The sequence below is a fragment of the Petromyzon marinus genome, unplaced genomic scaffold, assembly GCF_048934315.1.
Source record: "Petromyzon marinus isolate PM22_M1 ecotype Great Lakes invasive population unplaced genomic scaffold, UKy_Petmar_22M1.pri1.0 PM_Scaffold_68, whole genome shotgun sequence".
NCBI classification, from domain to species: Eukaryota; Metazoa; Chordata; class Hyperoartia; order Petromyzontiformes; family Petromyzontidae; genus Petromyzon; species Petromyzon marinus.
This window is the reverse complement of record NW_027423675.1, coordinates 31,596-51,517: the sequence shown is the minus strand read 5'-3', so window position 1 is coordinate 51,517 and position 19,922 is coordinate 31,596. Positions and strand designations below refer to the sequence as shown.

The 19,922-nt window shown below is 48.3% G+C and overlaps 2 protein-coding genes across 2 annotated transcripts; both read left to right on the top strand.

The window, feature by feature from the left end:
* The first annotated feature begins 776 nt into the window (after positions 1-776).
* Positions 777-2,788, top strand: LOC142923755 (chitin synthase-like). The gene is made up of 2 exons (XM_076064742.1): positions 777-1,094; positions 2,409-2,788. Exons 1-2 carry the CDS (start codon positions 784-786, stop codon positions 2,677-2,679), a joined length of 582 nt encoding a protein of 193 aa, XP_075920857.1. The 5' UTR covers positions 777-783; the 3' UTR covers positions 2,680-2,788.
* Positions 2,789-14,963: 12,175 nt separating this feature from the next.
* LOC142923754 (chitin synthase chs-1-like) lies at positions 14,964-17,354 on the top strand. Its single transcript, XM_076064741.1, has 3 exons — positions 14,964-15,357; positions 16,341-16,635; positions 17,351-17,354. The coding sequence occupies exons 1-3, from the start codon at positions 15,228-15,230 to the stop codon at positions 17,352-17,354; spliced, it is 429 nt and encodes a 142-aa protein (XP_075920856.1). The 5' UTR covers positions 14,964-15,227.
* Positions 17,355-19,922: the final 2,568 nt, after the last annotated feature.

Genomic DNA, 19,922 nt, shown 5'->3' with positions numbered 1-19,922 from the left:
CTTGGACATTTAACCGCTTACACGCAGTGCAGTATTTGTGGGCGGTGTATTTTCAATTTTCTTTGGATGCTCGTAAATATGACATCTTCACATGGAGCAGCGCCTTCCTAACCTCAAGAACATTTGCCCTCCTTCGAACGTCGCAACTAATCAGCTGATCGTGTTTAACGCAGACCGTTCTTTGTATGTGACCATTGTACGATGTTTGTGAATTGTGCAAGCTGTAAACTTATCTTGAGTTAACACGTCTGGGCTCCCGCAACAAAAAATATTATGATGCATGCTAATATTGAGAGCGTCGACAAGTGAGAGCCTGGGCAGGTGAGAGCCTCAACCAGGTGAGATCCTGGACAGATGAGAGCCTGGATGGGTTAGAGTCTGCTTCTTGGTTGCTGCTACGTGTGCACCAGTGGGAGATACAGAGGGAGCTCCAGACGGCTGCTGACTGGTACAGCTACAGAGAAACGCACTCATCCAGAAGCCGGTGCCGGCGATGGGTAGAGGTCGTTGTGAGTTGAACTCAGTAGGATGCGGTGGAAGTTTGCTGTGATCAGTGGGATGAGAAAGGTGTAGGAAACGTTTCGGCGGGAGACCTTGGGAGAGCGCTCGATTGCAGAGGAGAGCGATGCTGTACCATGACCTTGACTCGATGGGGAGCGTGTGGCGGGATAACAATAACGACCCTTCTCCCTTGCCACTGCCAGGCTAGACAGGAGTGAGCCAAAGGATCTCAACGTCGGTTCCCGCGGCGGAGGAAAGAAGAAGAATGAGAAAAAGGAGGAGATGGAGAAGAAGGAGAATAAGAAGGAGGAAGAAGAGGGGAAGGAGGGGCAGGATGGGAAGAAGGAGGAGGAGAAAAATAAAGAAGAGAAGAAGACGAAAGAGAATGAGGAAAAGAAGCAGGAGGAAAAGGAGGAAAAGAAGTGGGAGAAGGAGAATAATCATGAGGAGGAGGAGGGGAAGACGGTGAAGCGGGAACCGTACGACTTCTCGGCTCACATCTACTTCGACGACGCCTTCGAGAGGAAGGGAGATCGCATGGTGGTCAACCAGTTCGTGACCAGCCTCACGGACGTCATCGCTGAAGTGTGCCGGTCAGTGCACCGGATGTTATTCTGTGGTAGCGATTAGCTGGGTGGGTGGGTGGAGGGAGGGAGGGATGGATGGATAGAGGCACGGGCCTTGTAATAACAAAGCACGGGACGACACGGGGTGGTTAAGCTCAGCTCGTGGTGCGAGAGACCACGGGAAGGATGGCAACAGGTTGCGCCGATGCCTTCGTTCAGAAGTGAATAGATCATGGTGAACGATGACGATGATTGGTGATGGTCACGTAGATGAACGTCGTGAGTGCGGATCGCAGGGCTAGCAATGCCTTCCTTGCGTCACCATCACCGTTGTTGAGTGCAAATCCGAAGGTGCACAAACTGACAATTGGCCGGCAAACAGAGACACTATGGTGGGCGGTGTGATAGATGGACGTTCACGCGCGTGTTGAATTGAGCAGAAACCTCATCTGTTGAACTATTTTTTGCACCATACGTAGCCAACCTTGCTGTAGAGCGGACTAGGCGCTTAACATAATTTACACAAACGGTGCAGCACTGGGGAGATAAAAGCAGGCGGGTGTGGTGCTGGTCACCCACCCCCTTGTGTGCCGGGCCGTCCTTCATGGGTGCTACTGGCTAACAGCCCTTGCTCCAACACTCTGTTGAAGGCTATACGGGGGGATCTTTGTCTTTTGTTCGTGCGTTGGTAAGAATTTGGGCAACGAGACGACTCAGTCTGGGCGACCGAGGCCCTCGCCGTGGGTGGAGCTATCGAGCAGCGAAGTTCGTGTGAACAGTAACAATGGTTGTAGAAGTAGTAGCGATAGAAGTGAGATACGGAGGCGACTGACTGGCAGAGAGTGAGCAAACGACTGGGAAATAATCTTTGAGTGCTGGATCATCAGTCACCCACGACTGCTGCTGTTTTACTCAATTCCGAATCACAATATGTATTTATACTGCAGGAGGAATTCGATGAGCTAAAAGCTCTATTTCACAGATGTCCAGCAGGGGCGGGTCAGACCGTTACCTCAACAAACAACACGATAGGAGTGCAAAGTATAGGACAGGTTAGCAGATCACAAATAAAACGAAACTATTCTTTTTTTTACCAGGTAAGACCCACTGAGGTATAATCTTTTTTTTAGAAGCGCACTGGCTGCAAATGATAGCGTAACGAAGTGGCTTATCATGTAGAAATTTATAGCAGCAAAATAATCAAAATAAAAAAAATTGCGAGTGCAGCAGTGAGGTGGCAACTGGGGACTTCATCCCAGATATGACAGCAGTAGCAGCAATGGAACATAGTAATTGGGGCATGTCTTTTCTGTCGCTTGCGCTGCTGCTGCTGATGTGAAGGTATTTTGAGAAAAACTCGAAGATTCCACAAGAGGCGCCCTCAATGGAGAGGACTCAGACGCCGTACGGAGCGCGACTCTCCTACAATCTCCCGCACGGCAACTCGCTGTGCGTGCACCTCAAAGACAAGGAGATGATCCGCCACCGCAAGTGCTGGTCCCAGGTATTTGTTGCATCCCTGGGCTTCAGATCTTCCGCCCCAAATCTCATTGGGCCACAAACCCTACAACCGCATCCACACTTAAAGCATAGTAGCAACAGCAACATCTGATGTGCTTCTACATGACGATGACGATTATGCACAATTGGAAAAGTAAATATCTCCGGTCAGTGTCCGGCGACGATACGTATGTATGCTGAACTTCTATCGCACTGTACCTCACCAACCATGCTAATTGGTGGTACAGAGAAAGATACAAATAAATAAACACAAAAAGCAGTTCTAAATAAATTAGTATCCAATCTAGAGTTAAAAGTGCACAGCTTCGGTGCATTCCTAATATCGACAGTGGTCACCACCTGGAACAGAGCGACTGAACACACAACGACTCAACACCCGATTCACAACACGAATGAAGGGAGAGGCATCATCACAGCAGCGATGATTCGCCACTCCGCTACTCCTGACGCAATCATCTGGATCGTCAACCACCTCGATGTAAATTTACAGCTTGCTCTACGAGTCGACATCAGCATCAGCCGTAAGAAGCAGATGGCAATAGCTCACATCTATTGAAGCCATCTGTATGCTACCTCGAGAGTCATGCTCTCATATTGAAATTAAATCACGTGATGATTAAAAATTCGTTTCACGTGCGAATCAGTGCACACCATAGAGACGAAGATACCCCATATAGGCTCAGCAGGCTTTTTGGGGCAAGTGCTGTAAACGAGTTGCACACAGCAGTGTTGTCCGTGACCGAGTGTTCCCCGACTCGATTAATTTGGTGTTCCGTGGTGTTACCCGTTGAGTGCTATGACGATGATGATGACTGCACCAGGGTTGTTATCGATGTATCACAGCAATCTCACGCCGATGCTCATTTGCGTGTTGTTCTATTGCCTTCTATCCACGACTGGGGGGGGGGGAAGGTTGGTAGCGCTGTTGAGTTACACTTGAGCAGCACGCGCTGTCATGGCCATTGGGTCAAGAATAATAACGAAGCGGCAGCCAAATAATGGAACTCATTGCGGAGAGGTGACCACTGGGGAGATGGAGCGATGGAATCAGTCGGTAATAGAGGTTCTGGGTGGATAACGACTCAGGATCTCATGAAACATCGCGACGACTTGGGTAGGTCTTAATCCAGTAGTGGATCAATCACGGCTGCTGCTGATGGTGATTGTTGTTATTAAACCCCTTGACGTGTTCTGTACAGGTGATGTACTTGTACTACCTCCTTGGCTGGAAGATCTACCACAAGATCCACACAGTTAAGAAAGATGAACAAGAGGAATGGGTAGAGGTAAGGATTTTGTAAACTGCAAAGACAACGACGCCTCATATATCCATTAACAGACTGTTGAGGCAAGTGCTGTTAGCGAGCACTTTTTAAGGGTGGGATGGCATGCGAGCGGGTCGTGTGTCCAACACCACGCCCATCCGTCTTTGTCTCACCAGTGCTAATGTTTACTCATTTAAGGCTAAGCCGACATAGGGGAGGCCACTTTCAACTTAGCAGTATAAATGGGTAGGCCCTGCACATTCCGTGGATGGGCAGTTCTACATGGGGTGGGGTAGAGTGTGAGTATTCACACTCTACCCCACCGCACGCGAACCGCACGCAAGCTGCCCATCCAGGGAACGTGCAGGGCCTACCCAATTATACTTCTCCCAAGACGTGGGAGCAGTGTGGAAGTGTAGGCCAAATACACCCTGCTAGGGTCCCGCCATGGCGAGATTTTAACTACCTCGCTTGGTATGCAGGAGCCACTGCGTTCGATCCCGACCCTGATGCCTGCATATTTTAAGTTTACGTGTCTCTCTCCCCTTGGCCACATGGATATATCTCTGGGTCCTCCGGTTTTTCCCACCACATTTAGAATCAACATCACGCATTTCGTGTATTTGGCTGCTATAAATATCCAAATGATAATCCACTTTGTTGAGCTATTATTTGTGAGAGCCAGGTCGCTTCTGAAAAGAGCTAATTGCTCAGTGGGTCTTGCCTAGTAAATTTAAATTGTTTCGTTTGTTAGAGGGTCTCTCTCTCTCTCAGGCCCTTTCCCTCTGGGTTGAGGCCCAGGCATAGCGTGCACTATGCGTGTCTCTGCACACAGAGTCGGCACATTTAGAAGTTAATCTTTGGTTGCCTTTCTGGCACAATCTGTCACTCAACGCGCCATCATCACGTTGATACTCAAAATAGTGTACTGGGTTCCACGGAGGCACACACTTGAACTCGGAGGCAACACGTTTATTCTTACACCCCAACAGGGTAACTACATAAACATACAGCAGGTTAACTAGACGACAACGGGTAACTAGACTACAACGGGGTAACTACATAACCGGGTCAGTAAGTAACACACTGCCTGACCCACGATGCCGAGCGTAAAGACCGACGACCGAGGATCGAAGAGGCGTAGCACCGACGCGTTCCATTCCAACAGACAGCCTGGATCGGCTCTCGGGACCTCCCTTTTATGCCCCTGAGCGTGGCCTGGCTCCGACCTCGGCTACGCACCCTTCTGGATATTACCAGAAGGTTCTGGGCCTAATATCACGTGTCCCTCTCGCCACCTTTTGGCCCCCCTCATTTTCCTGTTCTGGTCACGTGCCCTCTCGGGTTCACCTAGACTGTCACGTCCTCAACTGCCCTCTCTCTGATAGTCACCAGAAGCATGCCCCGTAGGGCGCCCTTCCATGCCAAACATACTCTGGTGCCAGAGAGAGGCTCTAACACGCACAGTTCCTCTCTTCTGTCAGTAGCTGGCGCTAAACGCTGTAGTGACCCAATATAGGTCACTACAATAGCAATATAACTTTCTATACAAAAAGAAAAAAATATATACACTTATTACAGTTGTTTAAAATAGAAGTGTAAAATAGGTTTGCGGCTGAAATTTATTTGTATTTATGTTTAACTTCTTTAACACCGTACGTAGCCAACCGTGCTAATCGGAGGTGTGGGGGCAGGACAACAAACCAAACACAAAAAGCAGTTCTAGAGAATGTAGTTTCCAATCTAATTGATTATTTAAAAGTGCAAACCTCCAGTTGCTTCCTAATATCGGAAGGAAGAGCGTTCCAGACAACCGTAGAAGCGCATCTGAAAGCGCGAGATGCAGTGCCCATCTTTGTTCGATGGCTCGCCCAAAGCCGCTGCTGCGAGGATGACCGGAGTTAGTTGTTGGTGTACGCAAGCGAAAAGAGCCGCGTTGTTGCTGTTGAGTTGTCACTTAATGAAGTGACGATGGAGTCGAGTGTGCGCACCGCTTCAGGGAGGTTGTTTCCAGAGGTTGTAGCGCTGCAGATAGAAACGATCCCTCCACCCGCGTGGTTGTTATTAGGAATCCACTGGAGCTATGCACTTTTAAATAATCTATTTGAACACTCATTTCTGTGAAATGCAGTTTGTGTTTAGTTTGTATCCTTTCCTGACGAACATGGTTGGCTACATACGATGCGAAAGAAGTTATACATACATACAATATACATACAGCTAAGGCCGTAGCCATGGAGTCAACATTGGGGGGGACTAAGTCTTCCAGGGGGTCTCCCCCAGAAAAAAAAATCTTAATTTGAATACTGGTTTCCTGCCATTTCCTGCCTAAAATATATAAAAAAATATTCACTAACACATAGGACTTTTTTTTACAATAATGTCTAATAGTGTATTGTATTCCAATGCTCTGTTTTTTCTTATTTACCTTTTCTTGTTTCATTGTATGTAATGGCAGAGATCAGGGATTAATAAAGTACAACCATAACTACAATCATATAAACAGAAATGTATTTTATAGCAATACATTGGGGGGGACATTTTGAGCATATTTGAATATTGGGGGACACATCCTCCTTGCATACAGCATGCATACGTTGTGTGTTTGGTTGTTAGAGGTTGGAGAAGGAGCGTTGGGGTTGAGGAGCTAAGTGAGACGGTTGCTTTGCTTGCTCTGTACGAGGTCACGGCTGTAATGCCACCGCTGTTGCTGATCTGTCTCCATGCCACTACTCCCTGTTCACCGCCACAGAGGAAGAAGCGCAACACCTACGTGCTGGCCTTGGACGGAGACACGGACTTCTACCCCTCGGCGCTCTCCATGCTGGTCGACCGACTCACGAGGGACTCCACCGTTGGCGCCGCCTGCGGGAGAATTCACCCGACGGGCGTGGGGCGCAGACAGCTGTGGTGTGTGTGGTGGTGCAGGGTGTGTGTGTGTGGTGCAGGGTGTGTGTGGTGCAGGATGTGTGTGTGTGGTGCAGGGTGTGTGTGTGTGGTGCAGGATGTGTGTGTGTGGTGCAGGATGTGTGTGTGGTGGTGCAGGATGTGTGTGTGTGGTGCAGGATGTGTGTGTGGTGGTGCAGGGTGTGTGTGTGTGGTGCAGGATGTGTGTGTGTGGTGCAGGATGTGTGTGTGTGGTGCAGGATGTGTGTGTGTGGTGCAGGATGTGTGTGTGTGGTGCAGGATGTGTGTGTGTGGTGCAGGATGTGTGTGTGTGGTGCAGGATGTGTGTGTGTGGTGCAGGATGTGTGTGTGTGGTGCAGGATGTGTGTGTGGTGGTGCAGGGTGTGTGTGTGGTGCAGGATGTGTGTGGTGGTGCAGGATGTGTGTGTGTGGTGCAGGATGTGTGTGTGTGTGGTGCAGGATGTGTGTGTGTGGTGCAGGGTGTGTGTGTGTGGTGCAGGGTGTGTGTGTGTAGTGCAGGATGTGTGTGTGTGGTGCAGGATGTGTGTGTGTGGTGCAGGATGTGTGTGTGTGGTGCAGGATGCTTGTGTGGTGCAGGATGTGTGTAGTGCAGGATGCTTGTGTGGTGCAGGATGTGTGTGGTGCAGGATGCTTGTGTGGTGCAGGATGTGTGTGGTGCAGGATGTGTGTGGTGCAGGATGTGTGTAGTGCAGGATGCTTGTGTGGTGCAGGATGTGTGTGGTGCAGGATGCTTGTGTGGTGCAGGATGTGTGTGGTGCAGGATGTGTGTAGTGCAGGATGCTTGTGTGGTGCAGGATGTGTGTAGTGCAGGATGTGTGTAGTGCAGGATGCTTGTGTGGTGCAGGATGTGTGTAGTGCAGGATGTGTGTGTGGTGTAGGATGCGCGTGTGTGTGGTGCAGAGTGGTGGTGCAGTGGTTAGTGCACTGCGCTATGAACCTGGCGACCTAAGTTCGATTCTCGCTCAAGGTCAACACCAGTGACGATTATCTGAACCCGTACAGCGGCTCCCCTAGGTCAACTCAGCCTCAAATTATCACCTGGTACGATGTTTAAATGTCGCCGCTGGGGAGACAAAGGCGGCCGGGCATGGTGCTGGCCACCCACCCCATCGTGTGCCGTGCTGGCCTTCATAGGCGCTTCTTGTGAACAGCACTTGTTCCAACAGTCTATTAAGGCTACACAGGGGATCTTTGTCTTTGGTGCGGGATGTCACCAGATATCAGCAGCGCCGAGCCTGGACAGGGTGCGTGTGGATGGCAGATGTGTACAGCGTGATTTTACTGGTAGGAAACGTAGTGCACTGGAAGCCCAACCGGGATTAATTCACAGGAGGCAGGGGATTAATTGTGTATGTCTGTGGATGTCTGTCCACGTGGGAGGGGTGCGGCTGGGTGGAGAAGGGATGGTAGGGAGGGGCTGGGTGGGGAGGGTGGGGAGGGGCTGGGTGGGGAGGGTGGGGAGGGGCTGGGTGGGGAGGGTGGGGCTGGGTGGGGGGTGGGAGGGGTGGGGCTGGGTGGGGTGGGGCTGGGTGGGGAGGAGCTGGTCACCCCGTAGTGCCCTTATATGGACTGGAAGCCCAACCGGGATTAATTCTCACAGGAGGCAGGGGATTAATTGTGTATGTCTGTGGATGTCTGTCCACGTGGGAGGGGTGGGGCTGGATGGAGAGGGGAGGGTAGGGAGGGGATGAGTGGGGAGGGGCTGGGTGGGGAGGGGAGGGTGGGGCTGGGTGGTGGGAGGGGTGGGGCTGGGTGGGGAGGGGCAGGTCACCCCGTGGTGCCCTTATAAAACTCAAGGTTTAACCTACTCACGCCGGCTTGTGCCCGCCCTCACAGTCGGGCATATTTGCGGAATACACCACGCCGCCGTTGACCCTGGCCATTGACCGAGCAACCCAACGTTCCTACCAGCTCCCTCCACAGGAATGTGTTAATTGTTTACAAGTTATGGAAATGTGAAACCCGCGACAGTGATTAACGTTCGGATCGGATCTGATTTTGTTGATTTCGCATTCTGGGTGGGGAAATCAACGCCCCCCCCCCCCCACCCCCACTTCCTGGTCGTGCCACACAATTTAACTGTGCGAACCGCATGCCCGCCTCGCACGTTTTATTGCTCGGCTTTTTATTAACTTAACTTCAGCACCTTGGATAGCTGAAGTTGAGGGCGCTTTGTTCCTCTCACACAGCTTAAAGGCCGTGATCTGAACGTGGCTCTTTCACTCCAGCGCTGTCCTACCAGACAGTCTCGTCCCTTCACCTGATGAAGGCCGCTTGTGTTGTGGCCGAAACGTCGTGAGAATATTATTGTGTTATTTTATTTTATCAATTTAATATTTTATTCTCATTCTACGTGACTTTACCGAAAGAACCAAAGAAGATGAACCTTGGTAATCGTCCAACCTTCCTGACCAGCTGGCTCGCAAACAATAAATAAATAGATGGCCATGAAATCTGCCAGGAGAAGATAGCAGTGGGCATGAGCTGGCACGTGCCATGCTGAGCTGAGGCAGATCACAGGCTGACTAACACCAATTCTAGATTTAAAGCATTCGTGACTGCAAGGATCCATACTCTTTGGTTCTATTGGGTAAAGTCACGTAGGTAAAAAAATAAAATAACAAAAATCACGACGTTTCGACCACAACACAAGTGGCCTTCATCAGGTGAAGGGACCAACCTGTCCGGAGGACAGCGTTGGAGTGAAAAAAGTCAAGCGCAGGTCGCCTCCTTTAAGCTGTGAGTGGGTAAACAGAAAAGACGTCTTGACAAAGGAATTAGCATAAAATGTAAAGCTGTGCAAGCTCGCAAATAGAATCAAAGATACATTAGCACCACCGTGAGAGTTTGGGATGCCACTAATTGAATGAACATACTGTACCATTAAACAAGTCCAGCGCAGGTCGCATCCTTTAAGCTGTGAGTGGGTAAACAGAAAAAACGCCTTGACAAAGCAATTAGCATAAAAATGTAAAGCTGTGCAAGCTCTCAAATAGCATCAAAAATACATTAGCACCACCGTGAGAGTTTGGGATGCCACTAATTGAATGAATATACTGTACCATTAAAAATTCCTTTAACGTTTGGTTCGATTTAGAACATCTTTCCAATGGTTGCTTAATATGAAGCCATCTTCTCGGTTGAAATTGTGTCTGTGTTTGTAGATCTGGATTGCCTTGTGAGCAAATCTCTGATAAAAACCCGTGGGGTTTGCAAAGAGCCTTGGTATCGGAGAAAATTATAACGTGATCACCCAAAGCGTTGTAACAATGATCAGCTACGGCAGAAGAATTCGTTTTGCCGTGTTTCAAATCTGATTTGTGCTCGCGAATTCGGTCAGAGACATGTTGCTTTGTCTCCCCGATATAGCAATCACCGCAGGTACAACTCAATTTGTAAACCCCGGGGTACTGTAAGTCAGGAATGACATCCTTCACGGATGGGATCAGATCACGGTCTCTTTGTTCACCAAGGTCCCAGTACCTGATACCATTGAAATAATTGAAAATTTGGTCCAACATGGACTAGACCCCGACACACCTGCACTGGTTAGGCACTGCCTCAAAAATACCTACTTTACTTGGAATGGCTCCTTCTACAAACAAAATGAGGGTACCCCCATGGGATCCCCCTTGTCACCAGTGATAGCCAATATTTTCATGGAGAAATTTGAATCAGACGCCATCCAGACTTCCACCCTCAGACCTTCCCTGTGGAATAGATATGTGGATGACACTTTCGTCATTTGGCCACATGGCCTCCCAGCTCTGAACCTTTTCCTACGCCACATCAATTCCAGACATCCCGCCATCAAATTCACCATTGAAGTGGAGAAAGATGGCAAGCTACCATTCTTAGATGTTCTGTTTGAGAGGAGACCTGATGGCTCATTGGGGCATTCTGTCTACAGGAAACCCACCCACACAGATTCCTACTTGAAACCTGATTCCCACCACCACCCAGCCCAAAATAATTCTCTCATCAAAACTTTATACCATAGGGCTCATTGCATTTCGGACCAACACCACCTGACCAGTGAATTAAAACATGTACACCTGGCCCTCAAAAGGAATGGATACTCTGACCGTACCATCCTCCAAACTGTTTCTCCCTCCATACAGAAACAACCACTTGATACTCCGGTCAAAACCATCACACTACCATATATAGCAGGCGTTACTAAAAAGATTTCCAAAATTCTAAACAAACACAAGATCCAGGTCCAGTTCAATACAGTACATAAAATTCGTGATCTGATCCCATCCGTGAAGGATGTCATTCCTGACTTACAGTACCCCGGGGTTTACAAATTGAGTTGTACCTGCGGTGATTGCTATATCGGGGAGACAAAGCAACATGTCTCTGACCGAATTCGCGAGCACAAATCAGATTTGAAACACGGCAAAACGAATTCTTCTGCCGTAGCTGATCATTGTTACAACGCTTTGGGTGATCACGTTATAATTTTCTCCGATACCAAGGCTCTTTGCAAACCCCACGGGTTTTTATCAGAGATTTGCTCACAAGGCAATCCAGATCTACAAACACAGACACAATTTCAACCGAGAAGATGGCTTCATATTAAGCAACCATTGGAAAGATGTTCTAAATCGAACCAAACGTTAAAGGAATTTTTAATGGTACAGTATATTCATTCAATTAGTGGCATCCCAAACTCTCACGGTGGTGCTAATGTATTTTTGATGCTATTTGAGAGCTTGCACAGCTTTACATTTTTATGCTAATTCCTTTGTCAAGGCGTTTTTTCTGTTTACCCACTCACAGCTTAAAGAAGGCGACCTGCGCTGGACTTGTTTAATGGTACAGTATGTTCATTCAATTAGTGGCATCCCAAACTCTCACGGTGGTGCTAATGTATCTTTGATTCTATTTGCGAGCTTGCACAGCTTTACATTTTATGCTAATTCCTTTGTCAAGGCGTCTTTTCTGTTTACCCACTCACAGCTTAGAGGCGAACTGCGCTTGACTTTTTTCACTCCAACGCTGTCCTCCGGACAGGTTGGTCCCTTCACCTGATGAAGGCCACTTGTGTTGTGGTCAAAACGTCGTGATTTTTGTTATTTTTTTTTTACCTACGTGACTTTACCCAATAGAACCAAAGAGTATGACTAACACCAAACAGTGTTGTATATGTGGGTTATGAAAAATTTATGAAAATAATGAAAACTAAATGAAATTTAAAATTAGCATAATTTATCCAAAATTACATGAATATGTGTAATTATGCATATAAATTATGCTAATTCGAGATATAATCGTATTAATTTATGCAAGTGGGTGTGGTTATGATACTGCAGATCGTTATGATAATCGGGCCCAGCCTCGGTGACGAAGGTTGGTTATCAATTGGGATGAGACAATTAATCGCATGCAGTTATGCAGGTGTTGTGAGCGTGAATGAGAGAGTCAACTTGGCTTCGTTGTTTAACTCTGTATTAGCAATAAGGATACGATTATTCTTGCTTTAACATTTATTGATTGTGTGTTAGTGTGCTTATGATAGGTCCACCAGGTTCAGATCTCAATCGCAGAACAATTCTTATGCGGAATTTCAGAAAGAATCACACACAACCCTTCTGCTTTAATGAATTTTATTCTCTAGCTAAACTTTAATTTTGGATAATATGAGAATGCTCAATCTCGGAATTTCAACACAGCATTAACACGGTAACCATCACGATTGCGTTTCACTTTCATTCATTCCCCCCCACGTAGCGCGAGCAGTTGGTGAGAGAGAGATGCTAAGAACATGCATATGCTATCCTAACAAAAACCTTAACCTTATAACCTTATAATATGCAAATTCGTATTTGAAAATTGCCCACACAGTACCACATCCCTTCATAGACCTTCAAGTCAATTCTTATCACGTTGTTTCACTTTGGGTATCGGCAATTAATTTTTATGCAATGTAACACGAACATATGAGAAATATGAATAAAGTCCTTAAAATTATGCGACGATATTCATACGAAAAACAATAAAACAAGTATTATTCCTAAATGCACAAATGTGCGTTAATGGATTCGTTGGCAAGATTATGCCATTGAAAAGAAAAAGGTACGACTCTTTTGCTTCTAAATGACCTTATCCACGTAACTCAATGGCAGCAGTGTTTTTCATTATCAATTGATTTTTAATGCACCGCCTTGGAGTGGCAACCCTTCTTGATTATCCCGATATGCGTATCGTGTGTCTTCTTTATCACTGGTTCAATTCTTTGCGTAAAGCAGACGCCGAGGTTGGCATCTCTTATGTCAAAAATGTGTTTGTTCCCTGCGGAGCAGTGGGGGTGTGAGGGTGAGCGTGTGGGGGAGGGGGCATATGAACACGGTACACAGTTTCTGTCCACAGCTGGCTGGAAGAGTCGGCACGACGCTCGCCGTCGTCGCGCCGATGGGTGTTGAGTGCGGGCCCACTGCTCTCTCCTAGTGCTGCTCGAACGCTCTCAGCACTGGTGGTGCACCGTGGCGTGAAGTGGCGCTGGTGGCGCGAACAGTGGCGCGCTGTAGCGCTGGCTGGCGCTGGTGGCGCGCTCTGAAGTGGCGCGCAGTGGTGGCGCTGGTGGCCCGAACAGTGGCGCGCAGTGGCGCTGACACTTGCTGGTCAGGCTCTTTCCGCTGCTGGATAAGCCAAGTCGCACGCGCTCTCTCTGTTGAGATGCCCGAGCGCTCTCAGCTGATTCGTTGGCAGCCGGCTTCTTCACTGCTGGATGACTGAGCTGCACGCTCTTGCTTGGCAGCGCTGGCCGCGCTGCAGCTAGAAGCTGGCACTTGATGTAGGAATAAAGTTTTGAGTGATACTTCGTCCCTTCGGCTCTGAAATCACTTTCGTTGATACATCGCGACTCGGCGATCCTCGCTACTCAGCGAGGCTCGCGCTTCTTGGAGCCAGCCGTTCGCTGCGACTGCCCGTGTCTTGTCGAAGTTCTTGAACTGTTGATCTGTCTTGACTGAACTTTTGAAAAAATGGTTGGACCGTTATATATAAAAAAAAATCTCCGCTCTTCGCAGTGAAAAGGGGGGGGGGGGGCGTGGCCTGTGTGTGTGTGTGTGTACGTGCGTGTGTGTGGCATTCCACAAGCCATCTGCGTTATACGATCCTGGGGGGCGGAGGGGACGACCCTCTTTGTAACAACAAGCCATTCCTCACTGGGTGTTAAATTCTTTTCTCGTGCTGCGGGGAGAGACAAAGACGGCCGGGATCTCTTTCTCTCTCCAACCCTTGAGTGAGAGAAAACAGATACCCCCTTTTCACCGTCCTTCCGTGGCAGTCTGGAGATTTCGCAGATAACCTCTGCCCTCTCTGGGAGTTTATTATTCTATACATTTATGTCCTTTTTACGATTTCCATCTGTGTTTGCGTGTTTTTGGGTTTGTGTGTTTTATGCATTATTTTTCTTTATTATTAAAAAAATATATATCGGCAGATATTATTGTTTATATCAATTTTGGAAAAAGCTCATATCTAACAATAGTTACGACGAAATCAAACTACATGGCACGCACTAATATCTAATCTCGATGCTTTAACGGCACAATTCAAATGTCCTTCGTTTATTAAGTGGTCAAGCTAGGCGGGACCGGCTAGGACACCCAGGAAACCGGAGAGCACAGATTTAGCCACTCCTTGACTTATTCTTATAACAAAAATCACATCTATTTATGAATGCACATTTTTTAATAAATAACAAATACGCAATTAAAACAGGAGAATAATTCAAAGAGCATGTATTTTTTTACTTGACCCCACCCATCCCTCTGCTCCCTGCCCTCCCGCTTTCCCACTGTGGCCTCCCGGATCGCTCTTCCCGGCTTGCTTCTCTTCCTCACCTCCTGCCGTCTCTCATAACCCCCTCCTTTCGTCTCCCCAGCATTCCCTTCCCTACCCTCTAGCCGTCCACTCTTTCTCCAACCCCTCCCTCCCTCTCCACCCCCAAATGTCTCCGATCTTCCCCTCCATTGCCCACCTGCCTATTCCCTCTCCCTCCTCCTGTACTTCCCCACCCCTCCTCTTGACTCGCCCTTAATCCCCCGTAGTCCGCAATTACATTTCCTCCCAATCTCGGAATTCAAAGTTCTAACCTCGCTCTCCATACTTACAAAAAAACGTCCTTTGGTTGTGGTTTCAATGCAAAACCCACAGTCCTTTTTCAGCACATATACATACAACGTACATACAGCATGAATACAATACACAATACAACATATAACCCACATACAACATATATAAACAACATACGTACAACATAAATGAATCCAAGAAAGCCACACCTGAATCGTAGGACTGCTCCATTGGGTTTTCACTTTGAGTTGCGTTCAGCCAATTAACCACAATTGTTTATACACCGACAGGGCCGCTCGTCTGCTACCAGAAGTTCGAGTACGCGGTAGGCCACTGGCTACAGAAGACGGCCGAGCACGTGATGGGCTGCGTTCTCTGCAGCCCTGGCTGCTTCAGCCTCTTCCGAGCCAAGGCCATCATGGATGACAACGTCCTCAAGACCTACACCACAGTGGCCACCGAGGCCCTGCAGTACATCCAGTACGACCAAGGTAAGCGTCGACGTGTGTTTGGATCTCGCACCTCCTATTAGCACGGTTGGCTACGTGTGGTGCGAAAGAAGTTCAACATGTATACATGTCACGCTGGCGAGATGTTAACTCCCAAGCTTGGTATACAGGAGGTCGTAAGTTCCATCCCGACCCTGACGCGTGTATATTGCAATTTGCGTCTCTCTCCCCATGGTTGCGTAGACTTTCTAAGGGTCCTCTAGTTTTTCCCTCATATAGATGCAACATCACGTGCTTAGAATCTCTGTGATTGCCAACAAGGGTTTTGCCACCCAGTACGAAGTCATGTTTTGCAGAGGGGTCAAATACTTATTTCCCTCATTAAAATGCAAATTAATTCATAACATTTTTGACATGCGTTTTTCTGGATTTTTGTTGTTATTCTGTCTCTCACTGTTCAAATAAACCTACCATTCAAATTATAGACTGATCATTTCTTTGTCAGTGGGCAAACGTACAAAATCAGCAGGGGATCAAGTACTTTTTTCCCTCACTGTATCGTGGTAATACTTGGGCCAAGACCCCGCAAGATCAATTTAATACGTAGACTTTCACGACCAATATTCATGATTCACAATTCATTCCTGCTGGATTAGATTGTCGTGTAGGTTTAGTGTAAATTTGTTTTAACTATAAGCGTCCAACACCCGACAGAGCCAATCGGGTAAGGTTGTTAGGTCATGGGGAAACTACGTCGATTTTGGTTTAATTAGCAAAATCCGAATATTGAAAGGCAAGCAAAATATAAAAAATGTTTGAAGGTGGATGATGCTGGTTGGATGTAGTTGCTGTGGCTCCTGCGTATGCAGCAGTGGGAGATGCAGAGAGAGAGATAATTGCAGAGGGCTACTGCCGGTGCAGCTACAGAGATATGCCGCTCGGCCAGGAGCTGGTGCTGGCTGTGGGTATTATGAGCCGGTTACCCTCTACCTCGCGGACGTCCCCTCTTCCATTTGTTGGTGCAGGTGAGGACCGCTGGCTGTGCACGCTGATGCTGCAGCAGGGCTGGCGCGTCGAGTACTGCGCCGGATCGGACGCCTACACCAACGCCCCGCAGGAATTCAAGGAGTTCTTCAACCAGCGGAGGCGTTGGGGCCCCTCCACGATGGCGAACACCTTCAGCATCCTGGAAAATGGCGTCCGCACGGCCAAGAAGAACCCGTCCATCTCTCGGCTCTATATTCTTTATCAGATCATCTACACGGCCACCTCCATCATGGGTCCGGCCACCGTCTGTCTCATGATTGCAGGTGAATTCGGGTTGCCACATGTCTTGGGTTTTTTTATTTACCCGGGTTCATCCTTTTGATGCAGGGACTACATCAAAAGAGACGTCGCCATGGTGGAGAGGCGTTAACTCCCTCGCCTGGTATACAGGAGGTCATGGGTTCGAACCCGACCCTGACGCCTGTATATTTGGAGTTTGCATGTCTCTCCTCGTGGTTGTGTTGATTTTTATCCGGGTTCTCCGGTTTTTCTCTCTACATTTAGAATCAACATCACGCGTTGAGTATTTGGCTGCTATAAATTTCTACGTAATAAGCCACTTCGTTCAGCTATAATTTGTGGCCAAGTTGCTTATGAAGAAGAGCTACATAGCTCAGTGGGCCTTATCTGGTATATTAAAAATAGTTTCGTTTTAAAAAAAAAAATTAACTTGGAACACTTCTGCTCACAGTCGTGCATGGCTTCAAGTCGTCACTCAGAGTTGTTCCTTCCACGAGATTTTTGATTGCAAATATTTAACGATAACAATTGGCCATCGTTGGGTGTTTAACGCATACAACCTCAAAGTGAGTGGTCGTGTTAATCCTCTCATCATAACGTATGCGCACTGCTTGCGTTTTAAAAATATTGCGAGTCGTATTGCTTGTGTACCAGGGTATTCAAACTGCTGCATGTTTCTTTCAGCCAAAAATTCTATACACACAGGCTGCACGATTCTGTTCATCTGAGTGCACTCTTTTCTTTACAGCTGATTGAACGGTTGTCGTTGTCAATCATGGTGGTGATGATGGTGGTGGTTGTGGTGATGAGATGATACTGGTAGGAAACGTAGTGGACTGGAAACCCAACCGGGATTAATTCACAGGAGGCAGGGGATTAATTGTGTATGTCTGTGGATGTCTGTCCACGTGGGAGGGGTGGGGCTGGGTGGAGAGGGGAGGGTAGGGAGGGGAGGGGCTGGGTGGGGAGGGGAGAGTGGGGAGGGGCTGGGTGGGGAGGGTGGGGCTGGGTGGGGTGGGGCTGGGTGGAGAGGGGCTGGTCACCCCGTGGTGCCCTTGTATGGACTGAAAGCCCAACCGGAATTATTAACAGGAGGCAGGGGATTAATTGTGTACGTCTGTGGATGTCTGTCCACGTGTATCCAGACACCCGGATATATAATAAATGCGCTCCTAGTGGGCATTATTGGTAGGAAACGTAGTGGACTGGAAGCCCAACCGGGATTATCACAGGAGGCAGGGGATTAATTGTGTATGTCTGTGGATGTCTGTTCACTTGTATCCGGACACCCGAATAAAATGGGAGGGGTGGGGCTGGGTGGAGAGGGGAGGGTTGGGAGGGGCTGGGTGGGGAGGGTGGGGAGGGGCTGGGTGGGGAGGGGCTGGGTGGGGAGGGTGGGGAGGGGCTGGGAGGGGCTGGGTGGAGAGGGTGGGGCTGGGTGGGGGGTGGGGAGAGTGGGGCTGGGTGGGGAGGGTGGGGAGGGTGGGGCTGGGTGGGGAGGGTGGGGAGGGTGGGGGTGGGTGGGGGGTGGGAGGGGTGGGGAGGGGCTGGTCACTCCGTGGTGCCCTTATAAAACTCAACGTTTAACCTACTCACACCAGTTTGTGTCTGCCCTCACAGTCGGGCATATTTGCGGAATACACCACGCCGCCATTGACCCTGGCCATTGACCGAGCAACCCAACGTTCCTACCAGCTCCCTCCGCAGGAATGTATTAATGATGGTATTCAGCTCGTGTGGTATTTGTCTCGTGCCGGTGCTCAGGTTGCTTCACCTTCGTTTTCAAAATTGACCAAAACTGGGCACTTCTCATCTCCATCGTTCCGCCTGCTCTATACATCGCCGTCTGCTTCAAAACGTAGCCGGACACGCAGATCAAGGTGGGCGCCCACGCTTCTTCTGCAGAAGCACGTGGCACTCATTGCACACAACGTGCTTGCTACAAATGAAACACAATGTACGTATATATGTTGAACTTCTTTGGCACCGTACGTAGCCAACCTTGCTCATCGGAGTTGCAGGGGACGTACAAAAAACTAAACACAAAAAGCAGTCTTAAAGAAATTAGTTTTCAATCTACATGATTTAAAAGTGCAAACTACAGTGGCTTCCTAACATCGGAAGGAATATCGTTCCAGATGGCCGCAGCAGCGCATCTGAAAGCTTGTGATGCGGTAACGGTCTTTGTTCGATGGCTAGCCAAAAGCCACTGCGAGGATAGCTGGAGTTCGCGTGATTGTTTATGCTCTTTGACGTGGTTATCAAGGTATTGTAGTTCATTTGTGGCACGCTCTTTTTGTGTTACGAGTACGACCTTATAACAATGTATTTGGTCGGCAACTGGAAGCTAAAGCAGCTCGGCGAGCACTGGATGGACATGGTCGGGTCTTGCAATGCCTGTTACAACACGTGCCAACGTCCCATAGAGCGGTGTGTTGCAATAATTGTGCCTTATCGATACTATGCTACACATCACCGCGGTGGTTATGTCACTGCTCAATAGTGGTCGAATGTGTCGTGAGCCCTGATATGAAAATTACAGAAATTGACTACATTTTGCATGTGGTGATCACCTGACATATTCTGGTCGAGTGACGCCGAGGCTATTTTAATCACAATCTGAATCCTTGAGTCTGCGACTGCCACACCTGATCCTCGCACAATTTCGTTTCATGCAAACCACACGTGCATCACTCGCTTGCAATATTCGGGGTTGCCGATGCTCTCCACATTTAACTTGGACTTCATTGCGGTGTACAATTGTGAGTCATCAGCATATATATAGAACTTCATATTGAGATGATATCGGCGATCGGAGAGACATATATTGAAAATTAATAGTGCCCGAAGGCGGACCCTGTGGTATGCCGACTAGGCATGGCATAGGAGATGACTTCATCACCTAGCTTGACAAACTGTAATCCACCATACAGGTATGACTCAATACACTTTAGTGCCATACCCGATACACCTCAATACACTTTAGTGCCATACCCGATACACTGAACCTTGACCTTATCTGCTCAATGAGTATCTCATGGTCAATGGTGTCGAAGGTGGCTGAGAAATCGAGGCCAACCAATGCTGCGATGCACCGGTCAGCCATGATCTTTTAGAGGTCAACAGTGACATCTAGTAGAGTCATCTCAAGACTGTGGAATTGTCGGTACACCGACTAGAATGGGTTGAATTTGCCCATCCCAGTGACGTAGGGAATTAACCGCTTCAGACACAGGCACTCAATGACCTCTGAAATTGTACTCAGGTTTGAGATCGGGTGATAGTCTGGATGGTCACTATGGCTCAAGCCAACTTTTTCA